Here is a 27,449-nt window from a genome sequence, read left to right on the forward strand (position 1 = left end):
CAGCCACGCGTCCTGCCCGACAGACACACGCAGAGCCAGTTTGTATTCAATCCACGTTTATGAAAACGCTTTTCCAACGCCACATCTTCATAACAAAGTGCTCCCGGATCCGGGAGGGCCGCCGGGAGCTGAAGGCGGGGTCGGTGCGGGGCTGGGGGTCCTCAGGGGGGGCTCAGCTCCTTCCAGCCACCAAGCACGGACACACCTCGCTCGTGTCCTCCCGCAGAGGGGCCGAGGACAGCGGGCAGAGCCCTGGGGACAGGCCAGCCCCACAGCCGAGGGCAGCGCGGGCTCTGCAGGGCTGGCTCTGCCCGCCGAGGGCAGCAGGCACTTGGATGAGGTAGTTCATGGGGTCATTCCTGGCCAGCCGGCTACTGGGGAGAGAAGCAGCCGTGAGCCGAGAGGCGCAGGAACGCCACGGGATCCCCGCGGGACCCGCCCGTGTCCCTTACCATGCGCCCGATGTCGTCGGCGAAGGTCACGCCCTTGTTGAGGCGCTGCTCCTGCGAGCCCGTGCTGCTGCCGCTCAGCGAGTTGCGGCGCATGATGCCTGCGGGGATGGCACGGTGAGGGCACCGGGCTGGGCAGCTCAACCGGGGCCGTGCCCGGTGTGGAACGGGGCCGTGCCGCTCCCCCGGAGCCCTGCCCGGTGTGGAACGGGGCCGTGCCGCTCACCCGGAGCCCTGCCCGGTGGGGAACGGGGCCGTGCCGCTCACCCGGAGCCCTGCCCGGTGGGGAACGGGGCCGTGCCGCTCACCCGGAGCCCTGCCCCGTGTGGAACGGGGCCGTGCCGCTCACCCGCAGCCCTGCCCGGTGGGGAACGGGGCCGTGCCGCTCACCCGGAGCCCTGCCCCGTGTGGAACGGGGCCGTGCCGCTCACCCGCAGCCCTGCCCTGCAGCCCCGCTCAGCCCGGGGTCCCTGCCCTGCCGCCCCACCCTGCCCGGCGGTGAACGGGGAGCGGGGAACGGGAGCGGTGCCGGTACCTGCGGGCGGTGCCAGCTCCAGGCGCTGCAGGCTGTTGCGGCGGGAGGGGTTGAAGCTGCCCTTGGAGAGGCGGCGCTGGCGGCCGGACAGCATGGCAGCGGGGGACACGATGCCCAGCGGCGGCTGCTTCCCCATGCGCAGGTACAGCTCCTCGATCTCCTTCTTCTGAGCGCTCTGCAGCAGCTGCACCTCCGCCAGGTGCCTGCGGAGAGGAGAGGAGAGGAGGTGGCGGCGGGGCTGGGGAAGGGACAGCGAGGTCCCCACGGGCTCGCTGGGAACACGCGTGGGCTCCCAGGTGCGGCCACCCCTGCTCACTTCTGGCGCAGGTTCTGCAGCTCCTCCCAGATCTCCTCGTCCTCGCTCTCGGTGTCGTCGCTGCTCACGTAGGAGAGGCTGCGGGAGTAGCTCAGCCACACCTGGCTCAGCATGGCCTGCGGCACATTCTCCGCGCTCTCTTCCCCAGGGCCCTCCCCGGGGTCGCTCCCCGCGGGCGCAGCGGGCGCGGAGCCGCCCTCGGCCGGCACCTCCTCGGCCTTGGGTGCCTCCGGTGCCGCGTCCGAGTCGCTGCTGGAGCTGCGGCTCGTGTCGGGCACGGCGGGAGGCGGGGAGGCGCTCGCTGCCGGCTCCGGGCCGGGCTGCTCCCCTTCACTGCTGCCCGGCCCCAGGTCCTTGGCCGGCACCACCTGGAACCGGCCCAGCACCTGCGGCTTGGCTTCTGCTGGGGACAGGGGCAGCGGTGGGCACAGGGGCATTGCGGTGCCCTGGCACAGCCTCTGCCCTGCCCCTCCTTACCTTCATTGATGGGCGAGAGCTGCGCCTTGGGCACGCCGGAGGCTGGTGCCTCCGAGATGATCAGAGAGTGGCTGGGCTTGGGGGCACCGGGCAGCACCTGTGGGCACCTGAGTACATCAGCAGCTCCACCCCCCGTCCTGCCGCATCTCCTGTCCTCCCCTGTGGGCACTGAGCACCATCAGCAGCTCCACCCCCCGTCCTGCCGCATCTCCTGTCCTCCCCTGTGGGCACTGAGCACCATCAGCAGCCCCACCCCATGTCCCACCACATCTCCTGTCCTCCCCTGTGTGCCCTGGGATCTGCCACCCTCTCAGCCCTCCCTGCATCCCAGTGGCTCCACAAGCCACAAGGCTCCATCCCACCCCAGTGCAGCATCTGCAGCGAGCACCCAGCCCTGCTGGACAGCCCCTGTGCACCCACACTCACCGTGCTGCCCTCTGCACTCCCAGCTGTGGATGTGCTCAGCAGCTGCACAGGGCTCCCCACGGCCTCGCTGCCCGGGGGGCACCCTGGGGCTGGTGCCAAGGGAAGGAATGGTATGGGCACCCCAGCAGTGGGGACAGCAGCTGCCACTGACTCTGGGGTCCCACTGCCAGGTGGGACTGGCTTGTCTGTGCTGGTGGGGTCAGGGTACACAAAGCGTGGGGCACCCAGGGCAAGACTCTGTGGCCGTGGCAGCAGGGGTGGGTACAGGTGCCCACCTGAGCTGGCAATGGAGGAGACAGTGTGGGCCACGGTCATCACTGCCAGGGAGAAGACATTGGCCAGGGACAGGAGGGGAGCAGTGGGGGACAAGGGTGTGCTGGTCACAGCGGGGCTCAGGGGACTGCTGGGCTCACAGGGAACAGGGGGTGTGGGCACAGGCTGGGGGGACAGGAGGGCTTGGGGCAGGGCTGGGGGGACAGGCGCCCCTGGGGTCCCCTGGGGGGTCAGCGTTGGTGTCACTGCTGGTGACGACGTGAGCCAGGAGGGAGCCATGGAGACGAGGGGCCAGGTCTGTGCTGGGCCTGCAGGGAGAGGAGCATCAGGAGCAGCCCCAGGGCCCCTCCTGGCCCTGCCCAGGGGAGCAGCTGGCACCCCCCAGGGCAATGAACACGCCCACTCTGCCAGCACTAGTACCTGAGGGCGACCCCAGTGGCACCGGGGGCTCCACAGGGCTGCCCAGGTTGGTGTCTGACGGGGAGCGGCTCAGCAGCGGCAGCACAGGGGGCTGCACAGACAGGCTGGGGCTGGTGCAGCTCAGGTCTGTGGCACAGGGTGACAGCCAGCCTCAGCCAGGGCAGGACGTGTCCTTTGAGACCCTCAGGGCTCGGCTGAGGCCATCACCTGCCCTGCATGGGGCTGGGGGAGAGAGGAAGGGCCAGCAGAGGGGCACAGACGTACCACTGAGTGAGGATGAGGAGATGGAGCGCGAGAGCCCCTGCAGCTGCAGGTCCACCTGTGAGAAGGGTGAGCTGAGCCCAGCACTGGGGCAGAGGCCCCAACCAAGCTGTGCCAAGCCCCCACTGGCCCCACCCTGGGGACAGGAGCTGGAATCTCCTCTGTGCTGGGGAACACCTTGACTTGTCACAGGAGCGGCCAAGTGACCACAGGAGGACCCTGCACCCCAACCCACCCCGCACTCCCTGGGGCCAGGCAGCACCCCAAGCCATGCCCAGCAGCAGCAGCAGCTTCCCCAGGCTGGCACTCACAGGGCTGCCCAGAGCACTGTCAGCCTCGGGGCCCTTGGGCAGCTCGGTGCCACCGCGGTCCTTGCGCAGCAGGGTCTCCACGCGGTGGATGATGTCCCGGATGCGGCTGATGAAACTCTCCCTCTCCGACTTGAGGATGAACTCATTGTGCACCTGAGGGTGTGCAGGGGTCCATCAGCGCCCAGCCCAGCCAGGCACAGCCCACCTTCACCCTCCCCCTGCTCTCACCATGGCGGCTGCAATTTCCTCGGGGTTGTCCCCATCCAGGTCGAACTTGAAGGTCACCATCTTGTTGTTGTAGGTCTGCAGCTGGCACTCCACCACTCGGTCGTTCTTGTCGGAGATCTGTGGGTGGCAGGGCTGGATCAAGCCCAGGAAAACCCACCCGGCCCTGCCCGTCCCCTGCCTGTCCCCAGCCTGGCTCTGGTGGCACTCACGTTGGTGATGCGCAGCCTGGAGCGGGCTCGGCGCCGCAGCAGCTTCCCCGAGGCTCTCTTGGGGGGCAGCTTGGTGCTCTGCTCGCTGGCTGACAGCCCCTCATAGCCATCACTCATGCCTGACGCCACATCCGAGGTGTAGCTGCAGGAATCCCCAGCTCCAGAGCATCAGCACGGCCATTCCCAAGCACCACCCTCCCTGTCCAGCTCCCCCAGCCTCACCTGTCCACCGAGGAGGAGAAACCACTGGCAGGGGGCAAATGGTCTGTGGGCAGCTGCACGGCGATGCTCTGCAGGAGAGGAGGGGTGAGCTGGTGCCACAGCTGGGCTGAACTGGTGCCACAGCTGGGCTGAACTGGTGCCACAGCTGCCCTGAGCCCCCCTGAGCCCCCCTGACCCTGTGCTCACCGTGGGGAAGCAGCGCACAGGCCGGCTGGGGGGAGGGCTGGTGGGGTCCACAGCCACAAAGCTGTGATGGGCCAGGTCTGGAGAGTCCAGGAAGCCAGAGGAGCTCAGGTACCCATCGGTCTCACAGTCGGCTGTGGAGGAGAGCTGGCATGAAGCAAGGCAGTCCCACCCCTGGCTGGGCAGCTGGGGAAGGGCTGTGGGGTGGGAGAAGCTGATGGACCCCCTCTCAGCCCTGCTGCCCACCCGGCTGTGCCCCCTCGGTGCCTACGCACAGGTGGCCGAGGAGTAGCTGGTGTGGCGGTAGGTGAAGTGCTGGTGCTGGTCAGCCTCGGGCTCCTCGGGCTCCAGGGGGAAGGTGCTGCTGAAGGCAGAGTCCCCAGAGCCGGGGGTGGCCGGGGTGGGCGTGGGGCCGCCAGGTGGCAGCGGGGATTTGAGCTCCTCCAGGAGGCGCAGGACGCCTGGCGGCTGCTCTGGCTCTGCGGGAGATGGAGCGCCCTGGGCACGCTTCAGCTTCTCCCTCTTGCGCTTGATGGCCACCACACGGTCCCGCACCGCCTTGGCCACCAGCTTGTAGTCAGCCTCACAGACAAAGCCCAGCACCACCTGCACAGGAGGGAGATTGTCACATGTGTGGGGACCTCACAGCACCCCAGGGCTCCCCCAGGTCTGTACCCACCATCTCCTGAGCCACCTCCTCTGCCACGTCCTTGTAGAGCTCAAAGAGGAACTCGATGGCGTTGTTGTCCTTGTATTTGCCGTGCAGCTTCTTCGTGTCGTCCATGCGCAGCCAGAGCTTGAGCCCAGACTTGACTCCATCATCCTCCTCAGCCAGCTCCACGTGCACCCCGGTGTCCTCCTGGAAGAAGGAATGCTCCAGCAGGTCCTGGATGGTGTACCTGCAGAGGGCAAGGCTCAGAGTGGGCTCGGGGCCAGGGGAGACCCTGCCCTGCCACCCGGACCCTGCTCTGCCCCCACCTCTCGTTCTTGTCCATGCGGATGCAGCCCTCGATGATCTCCTTCAGCTCGGGCACCTTCACCTTGTAGAAGCTGCTGGGCTTCAGGCCCTGGGGGTAGTGACAGTGAGCACCTCCTGTGCCAGCCCAGGGCCCAGGGGACAACCAGCCCAGGGCCACACGAGCTCTGCATGGCCCCTGTGGCCAGGCCACGTGTGCCTGCATGTGGCCAGGATGCCCCAGGGCTCAGAGTTTCCACCTCAACAGGCAGGAGCTGGCCAGGACCGGTCAGGGCAGCTGCAGTGCCCAAAGCCAGGGTGACTGAGCAGACTGCTCCCGTTCCACCCCATTAACACACTGGTGCAGCGCCAGGGATGTGGGGTCTGGCCAAGCCATGCCCCACCACCACCACCACCAGCCACAGCTCCATGGCCTGGCAGAGCAACCCCTCACTGCCTTTAGCTGTTCACACAACCCACACAGTGACACATTTCATCAGCAGCAAGGCCTGGCAGCTCCAGTGGGGAGCTGGGAAACAGTGAGGGTGTGAGGAGGGCACACAGGGGGTCCTGCCAAGCACAGGGGGCCACAAAGACCCAATGCAGAGGAGGCTTCTGTGGCCCCAGCACAGTGACACACACACAGGGCTGTGGTCCCCCCCAAGAATGGGCAGCTGACCATGGCAGCACCCCCCAGCTGGGGCCGGGCCTCACCGAGGTGACCTTGCGGTAGATCTGGGCGGCGTTCTGGCACTCAGAGTAGGGGTACTCCGAGGTGGCCATCTCCAGCATGCACATCCCAAAGGCGTACACGTCCACGGCCTCGTCGTACTTCTCCTCGTACATCTCGGGGGCCATGAACTCGGGGGTGCCTGGGGGAGCAGGGGAGCTCAGCACCCCCACATTGCCCACCCCTGCAGCCCCCAGAGCCCCCAGGAGCCCCCACCTATCACACTCTTGGCAAAGGAGGCTCTCTTGAGCGTGGCCAGGCCCAAGTCCCCGATCTTGACGGAGCCCGTGGGGCCCGTGATGAAGATGTTGTCACACTTGAGGTCACGGTGGATGATGGGGGGCGAGCGAGTGTGCAGGAAATGCAAACCCTTGAGGATCTGCCGGCTCCAGCGCTGCAGCACCTTCAGCTTCATCTCCTTAAAGCGCTTCAGATACCTGCCAGGGACCAACAGGGCCTCAAATACCCAACAGGGCCTCAAATACCCACCAGGGCCTCAAATACCTGCCAGGGACCAACAGGGCCTCAAATACCCACCAGGGCTTCAAATACCTGCCTAGGACCAAGAGGGCCTCAAATACCCAACAGGGCCTCAAATACCTGTCAGGGACCAACAGGGCTTCAAAATACCTGCCAGGGACCAACAGGGCCTCCAATACCCACCAGGGCCTCAAATACCTGCCTGGGACCAACAGAGTTTCAAATACTTGTCCGGAACCAACAGGGCCTCAAATACATGTCTGGGGCAAAGAGGGCTTCAAATACCCACCAGGGACCAACAGGGCTTCAAGTACCTGCATGGGACCAACAGGACCTCAAATACCTGTCTGGGACCAACAGGACCTCAAACACCTGCCAGGGACCCACAGGACTCAGACCTGTGGGGCTCAGCTTCGTGGCCCAGCCTTGGCTCCAGCCCACCCTCCTCCCATCGCCATCCAGACCCAGATGACCCCACAACAAAGAGCAGAGACCCCGCTCCCTCCCCTGCCCGCCCCAATCACATTTTCAAGGTGCCAGATGGATTCAGATGACCCCACAACAAAGAGCAGAGACCCCGCTCCCTCCCCTGCCCGCCCCAATCACATTTTCAAGGTGCCAGATGGATTCAGATGACCCCACAACAAAGAGCAGAGACCCTGCTCCCTCCCCTGCCCGCCCCAATCACGTTTTCAGGGTGCCAGACGTCATGAGCTCCGTGACCAGCACGATGCAGATCTGCCCTTTGATGGTTGACTTCCAGGAGTCGTAGAAGCGGACGATGTTGGGGTGCTGCAGCCCCTTGAGCATCTCCACCTCCTCGCTGAACCGCTGCCGCTCCGTCTTGGACAGCTTCCGTGTCTGTGGGAGCCGGGGGGGGTGAGGGGGGCACACGGGGGATCCTGCTGTGTGAGGGGCCACAAAAGACCCTCATGACCCCATACAAGGCAGAGGAGGCTTTTGTGGCCCCAGCACAGTGGCACACACATGGTTTGGGCCACTCTGGCCTGGTCCCTCCACCAGCCCACCACTCTAGGTGAGTGCACCCAAGCAGTTCCCCATTGCCCTGTGCTGAGCCCACCCACCCTCATTCCCCTCACTCAGCCCCCAGCTGGAGCTGCCTGGGGACAGGGAACCCCATCCTGCAGCTGGAGGGGACACCTGGGGACTCTGCAGAGGCTGCTGCCACCCTGCCCTGTGCAGACACCATGGCCACGGCTCTTCTGCCCCCAGCGGGGCAGCAGCAGCCCTGGGCTCTGTGCTGGGCCAGCCTCAATGAGGCCTTTGTTGGGGAAAGCAGGCGGGGGAGGCTCCAGCCCAGGTTTTTCCATCTTCCTCCTGCTCGAGTTAATTAAAGTGGAAACACAAGCCGAGGGTGCTGACTGCAGCTGGGGCAGGGGCCAGCGGAGGGGACAGCCCCTCGTGCTGGAGGGACACAGCTCCAGGGTGCAGGGAGAGGGGAGCAGGCTGGGCAGGGCTGCAGGAGGCAGCTCCAGCCCCAAGGGAGGGCTCAGCCCTGGGCAGGAGGAGCAGGAGAAGCAGGAGCAGTGACAGCCCCACCACAGCCTGGGGTCCTGCAGAGCTCAGCTGCTGCACAGCCTGGGGGCCTCCACGCTGGGACCCCTGCCCAGCCCACGTTCAGAGGCCAAGGAAACTGGAGCTGCCCCAGCAGAGCTGCCAGAGCTGCCTCGGCCCCTTGGCCAGTGGCCACCAGCCATCAATCCCCTCGGCTTTCGTAACATTTTCATTGCATCACAGGCGGCCCCAAGGCTTGGCTGGAGCTGCTCCATAATCCCCCCACATTTAATACATGCTCAGGGACAGGCTCAGCCCAGAGGAGAACCTGAGCCTGCTGCAGCAGCATGAATGGGACCTTTCATAGGGAAGGAGGAAAACAGCACCCGAACCCCTGCAGGGCCAGCAGCACACACCGGCTTCCCTGCCCAGTGCCACGGCCACCACCACCCCTCCGGCCCTCTGCTACCCACTGGGGGTGTCCAGAGGCTTCACTGCACCCCACAAGCCTGCAAGGGCATGAGGAGGCTGTGAAATGGGGAGTTAAGTTATGGGTGCCAGGGCTGTCCCAGCTCAGCCAGAGCAGACCCCAGCTGGAGCAGCTGTGCCAGCACAGCCCTCACTGTGCCATGCCCAGCTCCAGCACAAGGCCACCTCTCCCAGAGTGCCCGGAGTAAGGTCTGGGGGAGGCAAGGCTGTGCCAGGGCTGCTGGGCTCGCTTGGCATCGCTCCTTCCACATGACCCCAGTGGCAGCAGCTCCCAGCCCTGTGCTGATACTCTCCCCGTTAAATGTGGGCATCAAAGCCCATCCTGGGCTGGAGCAGCACCAGCAGGGGCAGGGCAGGCAGGGCTGCCAGCACAGACATGGCACACAGCATGGGCACACCGTGTCCTCTCCTTCCAGCACCCACACAGGGCGGAGGAGGATGCTGGGGGTGGTGGCACGGGGACCACGAGGAGCTGGTGGCAATGGTGGCAACAATCCAGCCCCTCCTGTGAGCCAGGAGTTGGCTGCTGAGGAGCCCAGCACAGCCAGCACCAGGAGCTGAGGCCAGCTGCAGGAGAAGGGAGGGTGGGGATGGCTGCTGTCCCTGCAGCAGGAGGCTGTGCCCAGCCTGGCAGTGCTCTGTGCCCTCTGCAGCACTCACAGGGCTGCCCCATGGCACTGCACTGGCACTCAGAGCAACACCATGGTGGGGCACAGAGCCAGTGCTCAGCACTGTCCCTCCAGCCACATCCACAGCCCCAGGGACCCCCAAGCCCCCCAGAGGAGGCAGCTCTCTGTCAGCACTGGGTGCCAGCTCCTCACTGCCCTCCCCGTGCCCTGCAGCCCCAGGGCTGCTGGCTGAGCTTACCTGGGTGCCAGAGCCAGGGCAGGCACAGCAGTGCCTGCTGCTCCTGCCCACCTGGGGAACCCCAAGGGGTTTCCACAGGAAAATCTCACAGCCAGGTATTTACAGCCAGACCCCACTCTGGGCCTCTGGTTTCCTCCCCACTTCCTCCTTCCCCAGCACCCGCAGCACCTCGGACAGAAATAGTGCCAGGCTAAAGCTGGAAAGCACAAACAGTTGGGGACAGACAGACGCTGCCTTCAGGACAGGGGACAGGGATGGGCAGGTCCCCTGAGGGTCTCAGGGAGACAGAAGACAGGCAAAAGCAAGCTGTGCTTCAGCAGGCTCTGAGGAGGGAAGGTCAGGGCAAGGACAGCAGGGAGAGCTGGGGTTTGGGACTGGGATCCATCACAGCAGCTGAACCAGGTTCTCTGGTGCAGAACAGGTCAGGCCTGAGGTTAAGTACTCATTTGGAATTGAAAGGCAATAGAAGGAGAACTGTGAAGTGCACAGGACAAAGCTATTTTTAAAATGGCAGAACCACAACCATTTTTATTTGTGGTTCCAAATCCCGTATTTGTGTCACAGTGTGCAATTCTTTGCATGATTGCTGAAAAAGAAAAACAACAAACTCCTAAATGTCTGTGTCTGTGCTCTCAGCCCCCTGTGGGACAGGGATTTGGGTACAACAGACACTGCATAAAGAGCAGTCAGTGGAATGGAGCCAAGCCCTGGGTGCGGAGGGCAGGGGCAGGGACCTGGCTCTGGCAGTGACCCCCAGAGGGGTCCGGTGTCCCCAGCACCATGGGGGGCTCACAGGAGGGTCCCTGGCAGGGGACCCTCTCCACAAGCACCCCCAGGGGACAGGTGAGTGCTTCTGCCACTCCTGCTGGCTCTCAGGGCCGGCGTGTTCCTGCTGGGCAGGGACACAGCAGCGTTTTGCTGCCCAGCTCCCCGTTCCCCTCCACCTGAGTGGGGCAGGCTCATCCCTCCCAGCCCCTCCGAGACACCAGCAGTGCCTGCAGGCAGGGAGGAGCAGGAACAGGAGCTGCTGTGTGTGCCAGGCCCCAGGGCAGGCAGAGGGGCACAGCTGTGGCATGAGGCTGAGACCCACGGGGAGGGACACGCAGCGCTGGGGACAGCTGACTCACCCAGGGATGAAGGGCCTGGGCTTGCCAAGGAGAGCCTGTTCCAGTCTGTGGCTGCCACCTGAAGGGACTCAAGAGAGCTCAGGGGTGTTTGGATGGAGCTGTGGGGCTTTGTGAGGGCAGAACTGAGCTGGCTCTGAACTGAGCTCTCAGCAACTGAACTCTGCAACCCAAGGGATGAGGGGCAAACCTTCACCTTCCTCACTAAGAGGCCATAGTGAGCCCTCTAGAAACCACCCAGCAGTCTCTCAGGATCTCTTCTTGCTCTGCTGGGCTGCAGCCACCCCGAGGACCCAGCCCAGGCAGCCACCTGTAAGTGCACTGAGCTTTTGGGAACAAGACAACAAACTCGCAAGACACGTTTTTCTGTGTCAACAAGGACTTGGACCTTTCCCACCACAGCAGCCATCCCAGGGTCAGGAGCCTGAGGGAGACTTTGGACTTCACCAAAAGGTGCTCCAAGGAGAAAAGGCAGCCCCACACATCTCCCTGGGCACCTCCATGGACAAGATCAGGCCCATCAAAAGCACTTGAGGGGGCAAAGGCATTGTGGAGGCAACGCTCTCACCACCGCTCTCAGCACAGCAGGACAGCCAAGGAGAGAGATGGAGGAGAGTGGCAGCAGAGAGGAGATGGGGATGCTCCTCAGAGACCTGGAAGCACAGAGCCCCTGGCAGCACCACAGAAACCATCACAGGTGACCCTGTACAGCACTCCAGCCAAGGTCAAGCAGGCAGAGGGCACCGAGGTCGTGTTGTACCCTGCTGACAGCCAGCCCCAGCTCGCTGCAGGCACCTGCCCCAGGGCACACCAAGGGCTATAGGAGCAAACTTTGGGGGGAAGATCCAGCACAAGCACAAGCAGGCACGCAGAGAGGGCACTGCTGTGCTCCTGGAGGGAAAGCTGCGAGCTGCTGAGCATCAGAAGCACAGTGGGATGCCCAGCCCCAGATCCACCTGTAAAGTGCCAGAGCGGGGGCTGGCATCAAGAACGTGGGCACCCTGGCATGCTCCACGGTGCAGGCAGCAAGAAAGCAAATGGAAAAGAGCACGTGATGAGCAGGAGGGCCAGGAGCGGCGGCAGCGAGCAGCGCTCTGGGTCCGGGCCAGCGGACCCACGAGGCACCGAGGCGCGGGCAGTGATGGGCACAGCGCAGGGCAGCGAGGGGAGCCCGCACCGTGCCCTGCCCGCTGCTGGGGCACCACAGGGACGGGCACAAGCGGAGATTGAGGGTGCCCAGGAGGTGCCCGCGAGTCCCACACAGCAGCCAGGCAGGGTAGGACCGGGGGGGCTGCACAGGGCAGGGAATCAGCGGGGCAGAGGGTCCCGGTGCCTGTCCGGAGCCCCCGGCCCGGGCTGGGGCCGTACCTGCAGCTCGCACCACGCCACCTCCACCGTGGTTTCCGTGTCCAGCCCCTTGTAGACGGTCTTGAAGGAGCCGCGGCCGATCTCGATGTCGAACTTGAGGAAGCGGCCGTCGGGGGAGGTGGCGACCGCCCGCGTCTCGACCTCCTCGCTCTCCGTCTCCTCCGGTTCCCGGAGCCCGGCGGCGGCCGGCGGCGGAGACACCCCGCGCTCCCCGTCCGGTGCCGGGTACCCCAGCAGCTCCAGCTCGGCCGAGCTCCGCCGGTTGAAGCGGGAGGAAGCCCGTCGGGAATCGCGCCCCGAGGGCCGCCGGCTGCGGTTACGGTGCGGGGCCCGTCCGGTGAGCCCCGGACCCGGCTCCGGCGGGGAGCCGCCGTCCGCCCGCTCCGCCTCGGGATGGGACATGGCTCCGGTAGCGGCGGGCTCGGCCGCCAGCATCGGCTCCAGCCCGGCGGGAGCGGCAGCTCCCGAGCTTCGCACCCGTGGCCTCCGCCAGCCCGCAACCGGGAGCGACCGCCGAGACCCGGTCCGGGCACCGGCACCGGCACCGCCCCGGCGGCACCGCCCCCGCCCCGCCCGGGCCCGCCTCCGAGCGACCGCCGCCCCCCGGCCGCGCTGCGCCACCGGGCAGGGGCACCGGGCAGGGGCACCGCACCGACACCGCACCGGGCAGGGGCACCGCACCGACAGCGAACAGCGCAGGGGCACCGCATCGGGCAGGGGCACCGAGCAGGGGCACCGCACTGACACTGTACCTGGCAGGGGCACCACACCGGGCAGGGGCACCAAACCGGCCCCACACCGGGCAGGGGCACCGCACTGACACTGTACCTGTCAGGGGCACCGGGCAGGGGCACCAAACCGGGCAGGGGCATCGCACCGGGTAGGGGCAGCACACTGGACAGGGGCACCACACTGACACTGCACCGGGCAGGGGCACCGTACTGACACTGCACCGGGCAGGGGCACCACACCGGGCAGGGGCACCAAACCGGCCCCACACCGGGCAGGGGCACCGCACTGACGCTGTACCTGGCAGGGGCACCGCACCGGGCCCGCGAGCAGCGCCCCGCACCGCTCCCGGTCCCCCCGGGCTGCCCCGTCCCAGCCGGGGGACACCGCCCGGCGCCCACCCGGCTCCCGGGGCTCCTCGCTGTCCCCTCCCCGCAGGACAGCCCGTTCCCTGCCGCCGCCCCCGAGGGGCTCCGGGGCTGCTGTGACAGACGCAGCCGGAGCAGGAACGTCCCTGCTTTCAACATTTCCTCGGAGTTTCTGCCTCTGGTGCCGCTGCCGGGACGCGAATTCCCCCTCACGCTGCCCCGCTCGGGGTCACTACGGTCCGAGATCCTGAAATTAGGGTCAGGCAAATAGGAAGAGCCGAAGGTGTGTGTCAGCCCCGCGGGAGCCAGCGGCCGGACAAGAGCGTGTTGTCTGTCCAGGCTGAAGGAGAAGGTTGTTCTGCCGGTGAGGCTGTTTACACAAAACACAAAGCGATTGAGGCCAGCGCTGATTTCTTTTCCCTGAGGTCAGATTGTTTCTACTCAACGATACCGGAAACATTAAGGAGTGGATGGGCAGGGGAAGGCGGTCACGGGCTCCTGAACGCCAGGCTGGCACCCGCGGGGTGACCGCGGCTGCCGACCTGCCCCACGTCCCGCACGGCTGCTCCCCGCAAATCCCCGCTGCCAAGAGGGAGGACAAGCATTTAATGAAGTGTTCCTGACCGATCTCTGCTCTGCTACCCCCATCCGACCTGCCCTAGGAGCTGGGTACCTCCTTCCCAGCCCGGAGTTTGAGTGATGCCTCTGCTTGGTGAGCAGGGAGCAGCAACCACATCCCCACTCAGCCCTGCACCCTTGGAGCGTGTGAGGGGCTTGGTCCCAGCTGAACAAGCAGCACTGGCTGGAAACCACGTCCAGCACCAGGTGCCACTGAGCCCAAAGGCCACAGGCACAGTGCTTGTACTGTCCCTGCCATGGGTCACTCTTGAGCTGTAGGTTTGACTCAGCCCTGTTAAACAACGCTCTCTGTTCAGGTGAGCCTTGCCCAGAACCTCCTCAGCATGGCCAGAAAGGGGGACACGTCCCTGCCAGGGGTCCCCTGTACTGCCCAGGCTGGCAGGGAGCCCCAGCTCTCCAACAGGAGACACAGAGCCAGGCAGGGATCTCAGCTTGGTCCCTGGCAGGCTCCTGTCTCCTTATCAAGGGTTTCCATCGTGAAACAAGATGCCTTGGAAGATCCCAGAGGAGCAGGGGAGTGTTCCAGTCCAGTGAGGCCCCTGCAGACAGGAGAGGAAATTAGGGGTGAAATTTGCTCCAAGTGCTGCCCTCCCACACCTCCCTTTGTGAGTGATCTGAGAAATTCCCTACATGATCCCTCCAAATGCCACTGCACAGCAGAGCTTGGTAGGGAGCTCGGGCAGCTCCTGGCCTGGCCAGGAACACCAATCTGCAGCCAGCTTGGCCTGAAAGCACAGGGCTCATGTTCCACAATCAGGAGCCCACTGCAGCTCCCCAGCCTTATCAGGGTGACATTTCTGGGCTGCAGGTGCCAGTGACAGGCTTCACTTTGAGGAACCGCCACAATCAGGGAACATAACCCCATTTCTCGCCTGCATTTGGCTGCCAGAAGGAGAACAGGGGACTGAGTAATCACTCTCCTCAGAATTAGATCATGAATCAAAGCCCTGCTCAGCTCCAGGCTCCACCAAGCCCTGCCAGGAATTGTCTGTGTGATGCCAGAGCTTGGGGCAGGAGCACAGAGGGGCCAGGATGGGTCTGGATGAAGGGGATGCACAGCTGGGGATGCACAGCACAGGGTGCCTGTCCCAGGAGGGTTCCAGGCACACCCAGGGCTTATTTCACTGTTGGTTTCATCACCCCACACCCATGGAACCTTCTGTGTCCCTCATGTGAGTTCAGGGAGGTGGAGAGGCACCCAAACCTCGGCTCACTGTGCAGATCACTGCAGAGGATTTCCTCAGCCCAGAGGCACAGATGGGACCCACCTGCACGTTTATCCTGACACATAAAGTTATGAAACTGAAACAGCTCCTGCTCCTAAGCAGGTACATTAAAAAAAAAAAAAATCTTTCTCAGAATCTTTCCTCCTTCACCAGCAAGATGGGTCTGGATGAAGGGGATGCACAGCTGGGGATGCACAGCACAGCACAGGGTGCCTGTCCCAGGAGGGCTCCAGGGACACCCAGGGCTTGTTTCACTGTTGGCTTCACCACTCCATACCCATGGAACCTTCGGTGTCCCTCATGTGAGTTCAGGCACCCAAAACCTCAGCCGTGGCTGGAACCCTGGGCAGATCACTGCAGAGGATTTCCTCAGCCCAGAGGCACAGATGGGACCCACCTGCACGTTTATCCCGACACATAAAGTTATCAAACTGAAACAGCTCCTGCTCCTAAGCAGCTGCATTAAGGAAAATCTTTCTCAGAATCTTTCCTCCTTCACCAGCAGGATCCAAGTGTGCCCAGCCTGATAGAGCCTTATCTTGGCACCAGCCCCTCTGAGCTCTGCCTCACCCTGCCCACAGAGCCCTAATCACCACAGCCAGACGTGGCAAGGGCCTCTGAGGGGCTGGAGGAGGGGGTTGTACCAGGCAGCCTGAGCCCCCCAAAACCACCCTGAGCCTCCTCCTGCAGCAGGGCTGTGTGGCTGGGCAGCACCTGCACAGAGGGACATCTGCTCCATGCAGGGGGGCAGCAGGAGCTCTGCCACTCCCAGGACTCATCCTATGGCTTCAGCAGGGACACCATGGATTCAGCAGGGACAGCTCAGCCTCAGCAGTGGCACCTCAGCCTCAGCAGGGACATCCCAGCCCCAGCAGTGCCACCATGGCCTCAGCAGTGGCACCTCAGCTTTAGCAGTGATACCTCAGCCTCAGCAGTGGCACCTCGGCCCCAGCAGTGACAGTGACACCTCAGCAGTGGCACCTCAGCCCCAGCAGTGCCATCCCAGCCCAGGGAATTTGGTCCCACAGGCTCCTCACTGGATGTGGCCTCTGGTATCCAGCCCAGAGGGTGTGGAAAAGGAATTTTACACCATGTCCACTCTGCAGAGGGGACGTACTCTTCCTCCTCCTCCTCTTCCCCCTGTTCGGTGAGTAAGCAACTAAATAGGAATCTGAAAAAGAGAAGGGAATTGCTGCCAGGAGTGGCTTGGAATGAAAAGCTGGTTTTGGGCTTATCTAATGTCACATCAGCCATTTCCTAAGAAGGGAGCAAATTTAATTAAGAACACAGACTCCCTCAAGGACAGGCAGGTTACACAGAGCACTCCCAGGCTGGAACACAGTGCTGGGAGGTCGGGATTGTGCACACAGGCAGTGAGAACAGACACTCCAGCCTGGCTGCTGAAGGGATCAAACTGTTTGGGATCAAATGCAGCCACCTGCAGGCACAGCACCCTGCTCTCTGCAGGGCAGCCAGAGCCACCACAGAGGGAAGGGGCAATGCTGGTGGCATGAGGAGGAAAGGGGAGGCAGATCTTGGACATGGAAACAAAGCCAGACTGGGAGCATAAAAATGTCACAGACATCTTTTATGAAAAATCCTTTCCTTAGGATTTTTCCTCCTGAGAAGCTGAAAAGCCTCTGTGGGATCTCAGCACCTCAGGATGGAGGTGCAGAGAGGCCGAGACCACCCTTGGGGGGCTCGGGAATCCTGGAATGTTGCCAGAAGTGTCTGGTGGCAGGATTTTGATCCTACACAGGAGATGAGACCTGTATGAGGGCTGGGAGGAATTCACTGGGTGAATGGTGAAGGGATAAGTTAGTTAAAGTGTAGAACACAGGGTTTAGGATTTTGGTACAGGGGGGTCTAAAGAAGTAAGATGGAGGAATTGGGGCGTGTCCTGTCCTTCTTCTTCTTCTTCTTGGCCTCCATCTTCTGTGGTGGTGGTGGCACTTTGGGATTGGTCATTACTAAAAGTGCACCGGTTAATAAGGGTAGAAGGTATTGGGGAGAAATAGTAAATATTGTATACGTAACTTCGAGTATAAAGATAAGTGACCGCCCAGGGGGCTCGCAGTGTGCCCATGGCTGACTTGCTGTGCAGACCTCTGTCGGGCTGAAAGAAAATCTTTTAGATAAACAATTAATAAACACCAAGACCGAGACAAGATCAGAAGTCTCTCCTCGTTCTTTGAAGCGTCGGCTCTCCAAGGCCATCCCTGGGCCTTTCCAGGCCACCTAAACAGCAACAGCCAGAAAACCTTACAAGTGGCGTCCCTGACAATTCCCTGGACCTAAACAGCCTAAAACAGCAACAGAAACCTTACAAGCCTAAACAGCCGAGAAACAGAGAAAATGGCATTCCCTGAGCTGCCATCTCCGGCCGAGCTATCTCTCTCTGGACATAAATCAGCAGCAAAGAAGAACGCCGGAAAATTTACAAGCCTCAGGAACAAAATATAAACAATGGTTATCTGCTGCTGTGGAATGCAACAGGTGCATCTGGGATTGGTCTCATGTGGTTGTTTCTAATTAATGGCCAATCACAGTCAGCTGGCTCAGACAGAGAGTCCAAGTCACAAGCCTTTGTTATCATTCTTTCTTTTTCTATTCTTAGCCAGCCTTCTAAGGAAATCCTTTTTTCTATTCTTTTAGTAGAGTTTTAATATAATATATATCATAAAATAATAAATCAGCCTTCTGGAACATGGAGTCAGAGCCTCATCTCTTCCCTCATCCTGGGACCACTGTGAACACAGTCACATAAAAATCCTACAGAGAGACTTTGGTGGCTGCAGACACAGAGGGATGATCCTTGACCAAGCAGAGCCTGTGCCAGCTGTGGGGACATGGCACATGGCATGGCACAGCCTGTGCTGCTGGCTTTGCTCAGCACCACCAGTGGCAGGACCATGACAGAGCTCCCAGGGGTGGTGGTGCTCCGAATGAACCCACAGAGCCCACCGTGAGCATTGCTGGTGCCTTTGCTCAGCTCACAAGGGCTGGCACTCAGCAATTCCTGCACAGCACTGCAGAGCCTGGCACAGACAGGAAGCCCCCAGAGCAAGGTGCCCGCAGCAGGGCAGCACAGCCCACCAGGTCCAGCTCTACAGGCTCCTGCCCAGAACAAATATTCACATTTCAGAGCCTGCAGCGTGCCACCTGCACTGAGAATTCCTCAGTGCTGACATCAGCTGGCAGGAGCAGGTGAGGCAGGGCCAGGCTGTCCCCAAGGGCAGGCAAGGACAGACAGGGGCAGCCTGTGGGGTGCAGGTGCCACCTGCTCTGCTGCAGCCCCACACTGACCTGAGGCCACTCCAGCACTGCCCCCAGCCTCTGACAATGACCAGGGAAAGGTGGCCCTGCCCCAGCACAGCCATCTGCTTCCCCAGGGCTCACAGGGTCAGCAACTGCACCTGGCCACAGTTTCTGACAAGTTATCACAATTTCTGACTTTGTTATCACCTAAAGCTGAGTCATCCCTCTCCCAGCCACAATGCTACACAGCTCACCCCCTCACCTCTGCACAAACCCAGGGGCTTCCAGCAGGCTGCACATGCTAATTTAAAGTAAATGTTGTCCTGAGAAGGGCAGCAAGGGTTCCCTTCTCTTTTTTTGTGCTGTTTCCCACCCTGGAACCACTGCATTTCCCTGGGGCACACAGGAAATATGACTGAAGGGCAAAAATCTGGTACAGCGCTCTGTCTCTGATGCAAAAACAAAGACAGATGAAAACAGCCAGGCTGCTCTATAAATACATCTCATTTTAATCACCTGAAATGAGTTCCCTGGCTTCCCCCAGCCTGCTTGGCAGCAAGTGCATTTCCTTCTGCCACTGAGGGCTTCCACAGCCAGTCCCCTGCTCCTGCCCCATCCCCTGGCACCGCAGCAGGGCTGCAGCACCCAGGCACGTGTGGCTGGCAGGGACACAGGGGGACCCTTGGAGGCCACCACAGGCACAGGGAGCAGCAGCAAGTCCAGTTCCACTTGTGGGTGGTCCCTCCCAGAGCTGCCTGGAGCAGCTCCAGCCTCTGGAACACATCAACAGGAAGAACAGACAGACAGAGGAGCTCAGGATATTCCTAAGTCTTTGGAAGGGTTCTCAGCCTCATCTTGCCCCGAGAAATCCCCGAGATGCAGCTACTTGCAGTCACAGCTTGAGGCCAGGCCCAGAGAGGAAGGCTTGGCAGGGAGAGCCCAGACTGCAGCAGGGAAGGGGAGGAGGAGGCTGCTCTCAGAAGAACTTGACTCCTCGGCCATCATCCAGAGTGATAATCTCAGCCTTGTGCTCCTGCTGCAGGGCCTGCAGGGCACGGAGCAGCGTGGCCTCATCCAGGCCATGGAACTCTAGGGAAGGACAAAGATCCCCATCAACAGGAAGGAAAAACAACAATAATATAAACAAAATAACGATAACAAAAATATATAATATAATATAATATAATATAATATAATATAATATAATATAATATAATATAATATTCTATATTACATATGTAATATTATATATATAATAAAGTATATATTATGTAATATTACATAATATAAATTAGAAATAATATAACAACATAACATAACATAACATAATATAACATAATATAACATAACATAACATAACATAATATAATATAATATAATATAATATTCTATATTATATATGTAATATTATATATATAATAAAGTATATATTATGTAATATTACATAATATAAATTAGAAATAATATAACATAATATAACATAATATAATATAATATAACATAACATAATATAACATAATATATTTTAAAATAACAAAAATAACATCAGGAAACAAACAGGTTTGTGAGGGAACTTAGGGCAGCAGTGCTGAGGGCTTCTAGAGCACCATAAATCCAGAGGGATGGACACACTGACAGGCTCATCATCTCTGCCTGGGGAACAGAGCCTGGATGGATGAGCCACAGCAACCTGCAAGGCAGAGCTTGACTTGAAAGCAAAACACCCCTCACTACACCAGATAAAAATGTTAGGCAGTGAGGAAGGGAAAATGCCTCATCCAAGCCATGAAACTCCAGAGGACAAAGATCCCCATCAACAGGATGAAAAAAATAACAATAATATCAACAAAAATATAAAATTAACAAAAAATAACATCAGGAAACGAACAGGTTTGTGCAGGGACTGGGGGCAGCAGTGCTGAGGGCTCTCAGAGCACCATAAATCAAGAGGGATGGACACACTGACAGGCTCCAAATCCAGAGGGATGGACACACTGACAGGTTCATCATCTCTGCTTGGGGAACAGAGCCTGGAGGTCAGCAGGGATGAGCCACAGCAACCTGCAAGGCAGAGCTTGGAAACAAAACACCCCTCAGCACACCAGATTAAATGCTGGGCACTGGGGAAAGGAAAATGCCTCATCCAAGCCATGAAACTCCAGAGGACAAAGATCCCCATCAACAGGAAGGAAAAACAACAATAATGTAAACAAAATTAATAGTAACATAAACAAAATTATAAAAATAACAACAGGAAACAAACAGGTTTGTGAAGGGGACTGGGGGCAGCAGTGCTGAGGGCTCTCAGAGCACCACAAATCCAGAGGGATGGACACACTGACAGGCTCCAAATCCAGAGGGATGGACACACTGACAGGCTCCAAATCCAGAGGGATGGACACACTGACAGGTTCATCATCTCTGCTTGGGGAACAGAGCCTGGAGGTCAGCAGGGATGAGCCACAGCAAACTGCAAGGCAGAGCCTTGCTTGAAAGCAAAACACCCCTCACCACACCAGATAAAAATCCTAAGCAGTGAGGAAGGGAAAATGCAATTACAGAGGGGATGTTCCTGCAAAGTGATAAAAGCCTTTGGAGCAGCATGTGCCAATAGTGGGAAAAGGTGAGTTTGCACCTGAGATTTCAGAATATTTAATCTACAAAGCTGCAATCTGTCAATCAGCTGTTTACATGCTCCAGAACACGAGCCCCAGCTTTACCTTCATTCTCTGTATCATCTCCACTGACCAGCTCGTACAGCGTGAACACAGAGTTGGTCAGGCCATTCTTGGACACCTGGAAACACAAAAGGCAAAACAGCAAATTTCATCCACACGGCTGAACATCCTTGTCCAAACCTCTCACACATCCTGGGGTGTGCAAAACTGAGTGTGCAAAGCTGAGCGTACAAGCAGTGCCATTTCCTAAATAGCAGCCAGGGTCCCCCATCCTCATGGACACAGCCTGGTCTGGGTGTGCTCTCACCCACTGATAGATGAGCTTTCCCCATTCTTCTGGTCTCTTCCACATGATCAGGAAGCTGGTTTTGTTCTTATCCAACCATTCCAGGTTCCCTAGAAGCAACAGGGAACAGGGATTGAGGCAGAGAAGTCAGAAATAAGGATTGTGAAAAATGTGTATTTTATGATTGGCTTTTCGCAAATATTAAAATTAATATTATATGTGTTGTGTTAGAAAGTTATGCTGTATTAATTCTCTTAAGTAGTGTGTTAAATATAGGTTATAAAAAATGTTTAAATGTTTTAGGTTATATAAAAATGTTAAAATAGAAACTATGCTATGTAAGATACTTTTTTAAAGAAAGGACTTGCAGGGAGATAGCAGCCACAGGACACCTGAAACTTTCAGAGAAAGAGAATTTATTGCTCTCTTATGAGGAGAAATTAACTTCTTCCTGCCTTGAAGGCACCTTAGGATTCAGAGGAAGCAGCTGACACTGACCAGACAGAACCCTGTGTTTAGTGGAATTTATGCATCATGTATGAGGTGCATGAATATGCAACAGGCTGTTGCTTTTAAGGGTTAATCCTCCGTTAACTGTGTCCTTTTTTGGGCTTATTTTACCCAGAAAAAGGTACCTGAACTGTCTGTAACTCTTTGCTTTTATTGTCTCATATTGTCCTAATCCAAACTGTCCAAATTATTATTACTCTAACTGCGTTACTATTTTTATAACCATTTTATTACTATAAAAAAATTAAAAACAAGCGATTGGCGTTTTTCACATGAGCAAACACGCAGATTTCGGGACATGTGCCACACACTGCACCCGGAGGCAAACTCGCAGACCATCCCTGCCCTACGCACTAAATATACCGAATATTGTTGAATATTGCTGTGTTTATAGAGCAATATTCAATTCATAGAGCAATACTCCCTTCCCTGCACAGCCCAAACCCCCGGACGGAGCTGCCCGGTGCCTGCGGGGTTCGGGCACACGGCACGGACGGACGGACGGACGGACACGCACCGTTCTTGCGCAGCTCCTCCAGCACCACCTGGATGGATTCCAGCGGCAGCTTGCCTGGTTGCGGGTTAAGGAGGCGTCGGCGGAGGCGGGGAGCGGGGGCTGGGGGGTACCGGGAGCACCGGGAGCACAAAGGATACGCTGGAGCCGGTGGTTGGCGAAGAGCGGGATGTCCTGCGCCTCCCGCACCGTCATGGCGGGCAGCCGGTGCTCCTGGCTGTAGGCCAGCGCCAGCGCGCACCACGCCGCCAGCTGCTTCTGCCGCGTCTCGCCGTTCGGCTGCAGCCTGCGGGGCCCGGTCAGCACCGGGGCGGGTGAGCACCGGCACTGCCCGTTCCCGGTTCCCGCGTTCCTCGCCCTGCCCCGCCTCCCCCATACCCAGCCCGGCCGTGCTCACGTGAAGAAGGGCGGGAAGCTGTACTGCCACGGCCACACGAAGCTCATCGCCGCCGCTGCTACCGGAACCGCCGCCGCCGCCGCTTTCCGCCCCGTCCCGCCCCGCTTCCGGCCCGGCACAGCGAGCCACGCCCACCGCGCGGAGCCACGCCCACTCCGCTAGACCACGCCCTCACCACACGGCTCCCTCCTGATGAGACCACGCCCTCATGTGAGACCACGCCCTTCCCGTGAGACCACGCCCTCCCGACCAAACCACACCCTCTCCGTCAGGCCACGCCCTCTCGACATGGCCACGCCCCCGTATAGCCCCGCCCCTCCCGTCCCGGTTTCGGTGCCGGTTCGGCCCCGGTGTTCCGCCGGAGCGTTCCCCACGCAAGGAGCTGCCGGCGGGAGCGGACCCGGGCCGGCGGGATGGAGCGGACGAAGAACCAGCGCCAGGCGTGGGGGGAAAAGCGTTTAATACCGGGCCGCGGGGAGGGGAAGGCGCGGGAGGAACCGGCCGCCGCCGCAGCGCGGGGTGGTGGCACCGAGAGCCCACCGGGCGGGCCGGGGGTCCGGGAGGGCAGCTCTAAGCCTGAGCCTTGCCGTCCTTGCTGCGCCAGATGACCAGGGTGACAAGGAAGGGGATGAGGCAGATGGGCGCGATGATCATGGCCAGCAGCACATCCTCGGGCGGGTCGAAGTACACCGGGTGCTCCAGGGTGCAGTTGTGGAAGTAGATGTGGTGGCTCTGGAAGATGTACTGCTCGGCCAGGGCGTTGGGGTAGCTGTAGTTGAGGCGCTCTGCCCACCCCTCCAGGCAGTTCTGCAGCTCGCTGTAGGGCCTGGAGCACAGACACCGGGACACCGGCAGGGGATGGGACACCGGGGACACACACCCGGGCACCGGCGGTACCCTGGTGGAGTGCCCAGCCCCTGCCCCTGCTCTAAAGGGAAAGGTGCTGTGTTGGGAAGGATGAAAGCTTGACAACGAAAATCTCACAGATGCTTAGCAGAAAGATTTTTTAAATGTAGAGTCTGATGAAGGAATAGAAGTTAAAGCAAGTTTTGATATAGAAGAAAAGAATTGCTGAGCCAGTCTTACTGGATAACCAAGGAGACAAAGGGTGTGTTGGTTAGAAGGGGTTTTTAGGACTTAGAGCAAGATGTTTTTACCAAGCAGAAAGATAGCACAGACAAACAAGCCTGCTGATGTTGCAAGTAGAAAAAAGGTCTCAGAATTTTCTACTGCAAGAAAACTGAAAAACAACTTCCAGCTTAAACTGTAATGTACTGACTTTGAGTGATTGGAGAACAGTAACATGAATATGGTAATTACAGTAGTTATGGTAGGCTATAGGTAAAAGTTAAGGTATAGATTGGTTCTACTGTATGAAGATGCTCAGCAAAGAAAAGTATATAATGTATTGTGACCAAAAGAAAAGTATATCATGCAATTTAACCTAAACTAAGACTCTCCAGGCCTGCCTGCAGCTGGAGCTGACAGCTTTAGGCACAGCTCTGTCACCCATGACCCTGGACTGCTGAACCTCTTGGATGTAATAAACTGCATTTTGGAGACTGCCTGGAGTCCTGCATTCCTCATTCAGGCTCTCACAGTCCTGCTGGCCGTACCTGCTGATGATTTTCCACTCGCACAGCTCCGATGGCAGCACTTTCTTCATCAGGTGGACGAAGTAATCCCAGCAGTGCTGTGTGATGGCGATGTAATTCCGCTCTGTGAGGAAAGGGGCTGAGCAGGGCAGGGTGTCTCTGCCCACAGGGCATCACCTGCTGCCAGGTGACACCTGGAGCCCTGCCCAGGCTGGTGGCAGAGCCAGCAGCAGCACAGTGAGGGATGGACCTGCAGCAGCCCAGGGCAATGCCAGGGGCACAGAGGGAGGGCAGGTTGCTGCTGGCTGTGGGCAGTGGCAGGGAGAGCTTTGTGCCACAGGTTTTATTTTTGGGATGGTTAGGGGAAAGAAGGGATCATCTCTGGCCAGGGCACCATCTGTCCTACAGTGCTGCCCGGCCCTTGCTGAACCCCGACACTCACCCATGGACTGGGCTGTCCCGTTGGAGGTGGCCGTGGCTGGGTTTGTCCCAGTGGCCTGGCTGGAGCTCGTTGTCACGTTTTCCATGTGACAAAGGCCAGGCCCGAGGAGCACTGCAGAGAGAGGGACACAGGGTGAGAGGGGACACAGGCTCTGGGGGTGATAAGGGCACTGACAGGGCTCCATGTGCAGGAGCTGCCCTGGCAGAGGCCGGGTCTAGATGAAATTACTGATTTTGGATTTGGGAAATAACTCATCTTGGCACTGGAGCCGGCAGGTGGGGCACAGGAAGCCAGAGCCTGGCACATGCTGGGGCTAGGGCATCCAGCCCCCCATGTGGGCAGGGGCTAGCCAGGCTGCAGGCAGCTACCCAAAGGTTCAGAGGGGCTGTTTAGGAGCTACAAACCCTGGGCCATGGTCACAGCATGGGGACAAACTGGGACCCCCAGGCACGGGGAGCCAGCGTGGTGCTGCGTGTCAGCCGGACAGGGCTGGGGCAGGAAGAGGAAGCGCTGGCCCCAGCACAGAGCTGCTGGAGAGCCCCTCTGCCTGCCATCAGCTCCACACCCAGCACTGCCTGCCAAGGGCGTGGGGCACGTCTGGCCTGGCCCACGGGAGCCCCACGGCTCAGGGAAACTGCTCAATCCATCTTCCACCCACAGCTGTGGGGCACTGATGGTGGTTCTGTGCTGACCTGCCAGTCTGTGCCCTCCTTGGGCTGCTTGTGGGGGCTCTGGCACAGCTGGGCACTGGGCACAAGGCACTGCTGGGCTGGTGGGGAGCTCTGGCGCCGCTGGGCACTGGGCACAGGGCACTGCTGGGCTGGCACACTGGCTGTGCTAAGGGCAGCCCACCCTGTCCCCATTTCTGCCCCTGATGGCTCCATCCAGCCCCCCTGCCCGGGCATGTGCGGTGCTACAGCTCCCTCCTCCCCTAGCCGTGCCAGAGCGCGGTGGGAGCTGCCCACAGCAGCTGGCGCTCACCTGCCGTGCCCCCCGGCCGTGCCAGCCCCAGCTAACTCAGCCTGGACGGGCTGGTCCCGTTTGGGGTGGGGCGATGGGGGCGGGCTGAGCCCAGACCCTGGCCCCGGGCCCCACGAGTGGGAGGGCGGCCACGTGCGGGGTGGTTCGGGGTGCGGAGCCCCGCGCACTTACCGGAGAGCAGCAGGAGCCCCCGGGAGAGGCGGCCGGAGCTGATGTGCGTGCGCGGTGCCATCCTGCCAAAGCCTGCCGGCTAACGAGCGGGACAAGGATTTCAATGGAAATAACAGGAAGCAACTCCTTTCCTCTGACAGGGGCAGTTTGACTACAGGAGACGTGTGAAAAATGAGATTGCTCAGTGCTGCTCTGAAGCGGCTCTCCCGGCGGGACCCGGCGCTGTCCCGTGCGGTGCCGGCCCCCGCGGGCATCGCTCCCGCACCCCGGTACCCACGGTACCCACGGTACCCACGGTACCCACGGTACCCGCGGGGCCCGCGCCTCACCCACCGGCCCGCAGGATCCGCTCCCCGAACGGCACGTCCAGCGTTAGGGAGGCCGCGATTTGTTTACTTGTGTATTTCTCTTTAATCCTGTCTGGGCTGGGTTGTGAAATCCCTCGTCTCCTGCGTGGAGGGCAGGCAGCCCAGCAGCGGGGGGAGTGGACGGGAAAGCACAATGTCCCCGGCAATGGGGGCGGCAGGGGGACCCACGGCCCCAAACCGGCTGTTTCTGCTTTAGCCGGGCACCTGCCCCATAGGGGCAGCCCCAGCTCCTGCCCATGGCCACGGAGGGAAGGGTGATGGCACAATCCACCCCCAGGCACCAGGCCGAGGAGGTGGGGAGGGGGCAGACACTTGGCCGACCCTGCCGGTCCTTGGCCGCAGTGCCTTCCTCCTGCTCTGTCCAGCCTGGCGCCTGCCTGGCTGTGCCAGAGCCCCCCTTCCTGGAGCAGTTCCTGCCCAGGGGCCCGTGTCCCCCGCACTGGGGGTGACTTCAGCCTGCGACATTCCTACACAGGACCTTTCACGCCTGCCGAGGGCAGAGCGCAGCCCAAAGCCTCCCCTTTAACATCAGCCTGCAGGGCAGGGCAGCTCGGACGGACCCTCCCTGCCGCGGATCGCAGCTCCCCAGCAAAGTCCGATGAGCTGTCCGATGCTTCCCGGGCAGCAGCAGCCACCTTCTGCGGGCGAGTGGCCACATCTGGAAGTCATCCCCGGCACTCCAGTGCCTGCAGGGCTGGAGCCACTGGTCCCTGTTTGTGGAGGAGCCGGCGGAGCCTCCAGCCGGGTGGCAGGAGCCTCTGCCAGGGAGACACCCAATGATCTCAGCGCGGCCCCGGGGCTGGGACGGCCGCCGTCCTGAGGGGATGGGCAGGGACAGGACGGTGGCTGCCTGCCAAGGGCTCCCCACCCAGCCTGGCATCCCCGGCCTTCCCTGCCAGCCCCCACGTGGGGTGCGGGGTCAGTTGTGTGGGGCTCTTCTCCCCCCAGTGCTCCCCCAGCCCCATTCCCAGCCTCCCCTTGCCACGGGACCCATTCCATGCCCAGGGAATCGCAAGCTCCCCATCCCTGCTCTGACATGTCGCCCTCAGTCCTGTCCTCCCACCCATTAGCTGCCAGGGCTGGGAGGGAAGGAGGCTGTCGCTGGCCCCTCAAAAACCTGGGGGCAAGCAGGAGATGGGCAGCTTCTCCCTGGGATTTGAGCCCCTTTCTGGGCTCTGCTGAGTGTGAAGGCAGCTGCAAGGGGCACGAGCAGCCACACTGGGGCCAACTGCCCAGCTTGGGGAGCCTGGCCTCTGTGCAGCTGGTGAAGAATTCAGAAAAGAAAGAAGGTGTTGATGGCTCCAGGCCAGGGCCGGAGAGCAGCAGGGTGCCACTGGAGAGCTCACTGCGGGTGCTGTGGAGGGGACAGCATGGGGCCAGCCTGCAGGGCTGGGGACACATCCCTGTGATGCTCCGAGTGTGCATGTGGTGGCACTGGGGCCTCGCTCC

At 60.3% G+C, this 27,449-nt stretch overlaps 3 protein-coding genes across 4 annotated transcripts; all 3 read right to left on the bottom strand.

Moving 5' to 3' along the window:
- Window positions 1–56: 56 nt before the first annotated feature.
- Window positions 57–12,310, bottom strand: WNK4 (WNK lysine deficient protein kinase 4). Of its 2 annotated transcripts, none has more exons than XM_058820683.1 (20): window positions 11,839–12,310; window positions 7,164–7,336; window positions 6,212–6,432; window positions 5,980–6,137; window positions 5,289–5,377; window positions 4,990–5,209; window positions 4,586–4,916; window positions 4,314–4,444; window positions 4,128–4,195; window positions 3,906–4,047; window positions 3,697–3,813; window positions 3,469–3,621; window positions 3,161–3,215; window positions 2,897–3,022; window positions 2,204–2,784; window positions 1,778–1,874; window positions 1,301–1,700; window positions 985–1,187; window positions 453–550; window positions 57–371 (listed from the first exon to the last, which is right to left on the bottom strand). In XM_058820683.1, the coding sequence occupies exons 1-20, from the start codon at window positions 12,271–12,273 to the stop codon at window positions 354–356; spliced, it is 3,816 nt and encodes a 1,271-aa protein (XP_058676666.1). In that variant the 5' UTR covers window positions 12,274–12,310; the 3' UTR covers window positions 57–353. The 2 variants fall into 2 exon arrangements, with proteins under 2 accessions (XP_058676666.1, XP_058676667.1); XM_058820684.1 differs by having other exon boundaries at window positions 57–374; window positions 11,839–12,309.
- A 6,234-nt stretch (window positions 12,311–18,544) lies between these two features.
- On the bottom strand, window positions 18,545–22,549 carry VPS25 (vacuolar protein sorting 25 homolog). Its single transcript, XM_058820688.1, has 6 exons — window positions 22,444–22,549; window positions 22,187–22,332; window positions 22,050–22,103; window positions 21,044–21,132; window positions 20,779–20,854; window positions 18,545–19,147 (listed from the first exon to the last, which is right to left on the bottom strand). Exons 1-6 carry the CDS (start codon window positions 22,488–22,490, stop codon window positions 19,035–19,037), a joined length of 525 nt encoding a protein of 174 aa, XP_058676671.1. The 5' UTR covers window positions 22,491–22,549; the 3' UTR covers window positions 18,545–19,034.
- A 337-nt stretch (window positions 22,550–22,886) lies between these two features.
- Window positions 22,887–26,013, bottom strand: RAMP2 (receptor activity modifying protein 2). Its single transcript, XM_058820687.1, has 5 exons — window positions 25,966–26,013; window positions 25,633–25,783; window positions 24,481–24,591; window positions 24,060–24,162; window positions 22,887–23,269 (listed from the first exon to the last, which is right to left on the bottom strand). The coding sequence occupies exons 2-5, from the start codon at window positions 25,691–25,693 to the stop codon at window positions 23,014–23,016; spliced, it is 531 nt and encodes a 176-aa protein (XP_058676670.1). The 5' UTR covers window positions 25,694–25,783; window positions 25,966–26,013; the 3' UTR covers window positions 22,887–23,013.
- Window positions 26,014–27,449: the final 1,436 nt, after the last annotated feature.

The sequence above is a fragment of the Ammospiza caudacuta genome, chromosome 27 (assembly GCF_027887145.1).
Source record: "Ammospiza caudacuta isolate bAmmCau1 chromosome 27, bAmmCau1.pri, whole genome shotgun sequence".
Taxonomy (NCBI): Eukaryota; Metazoa; Chordata; class Aves; order Passeriformes; family Passerellidae; genus Ammospiza; species Ammospiza caudacuta.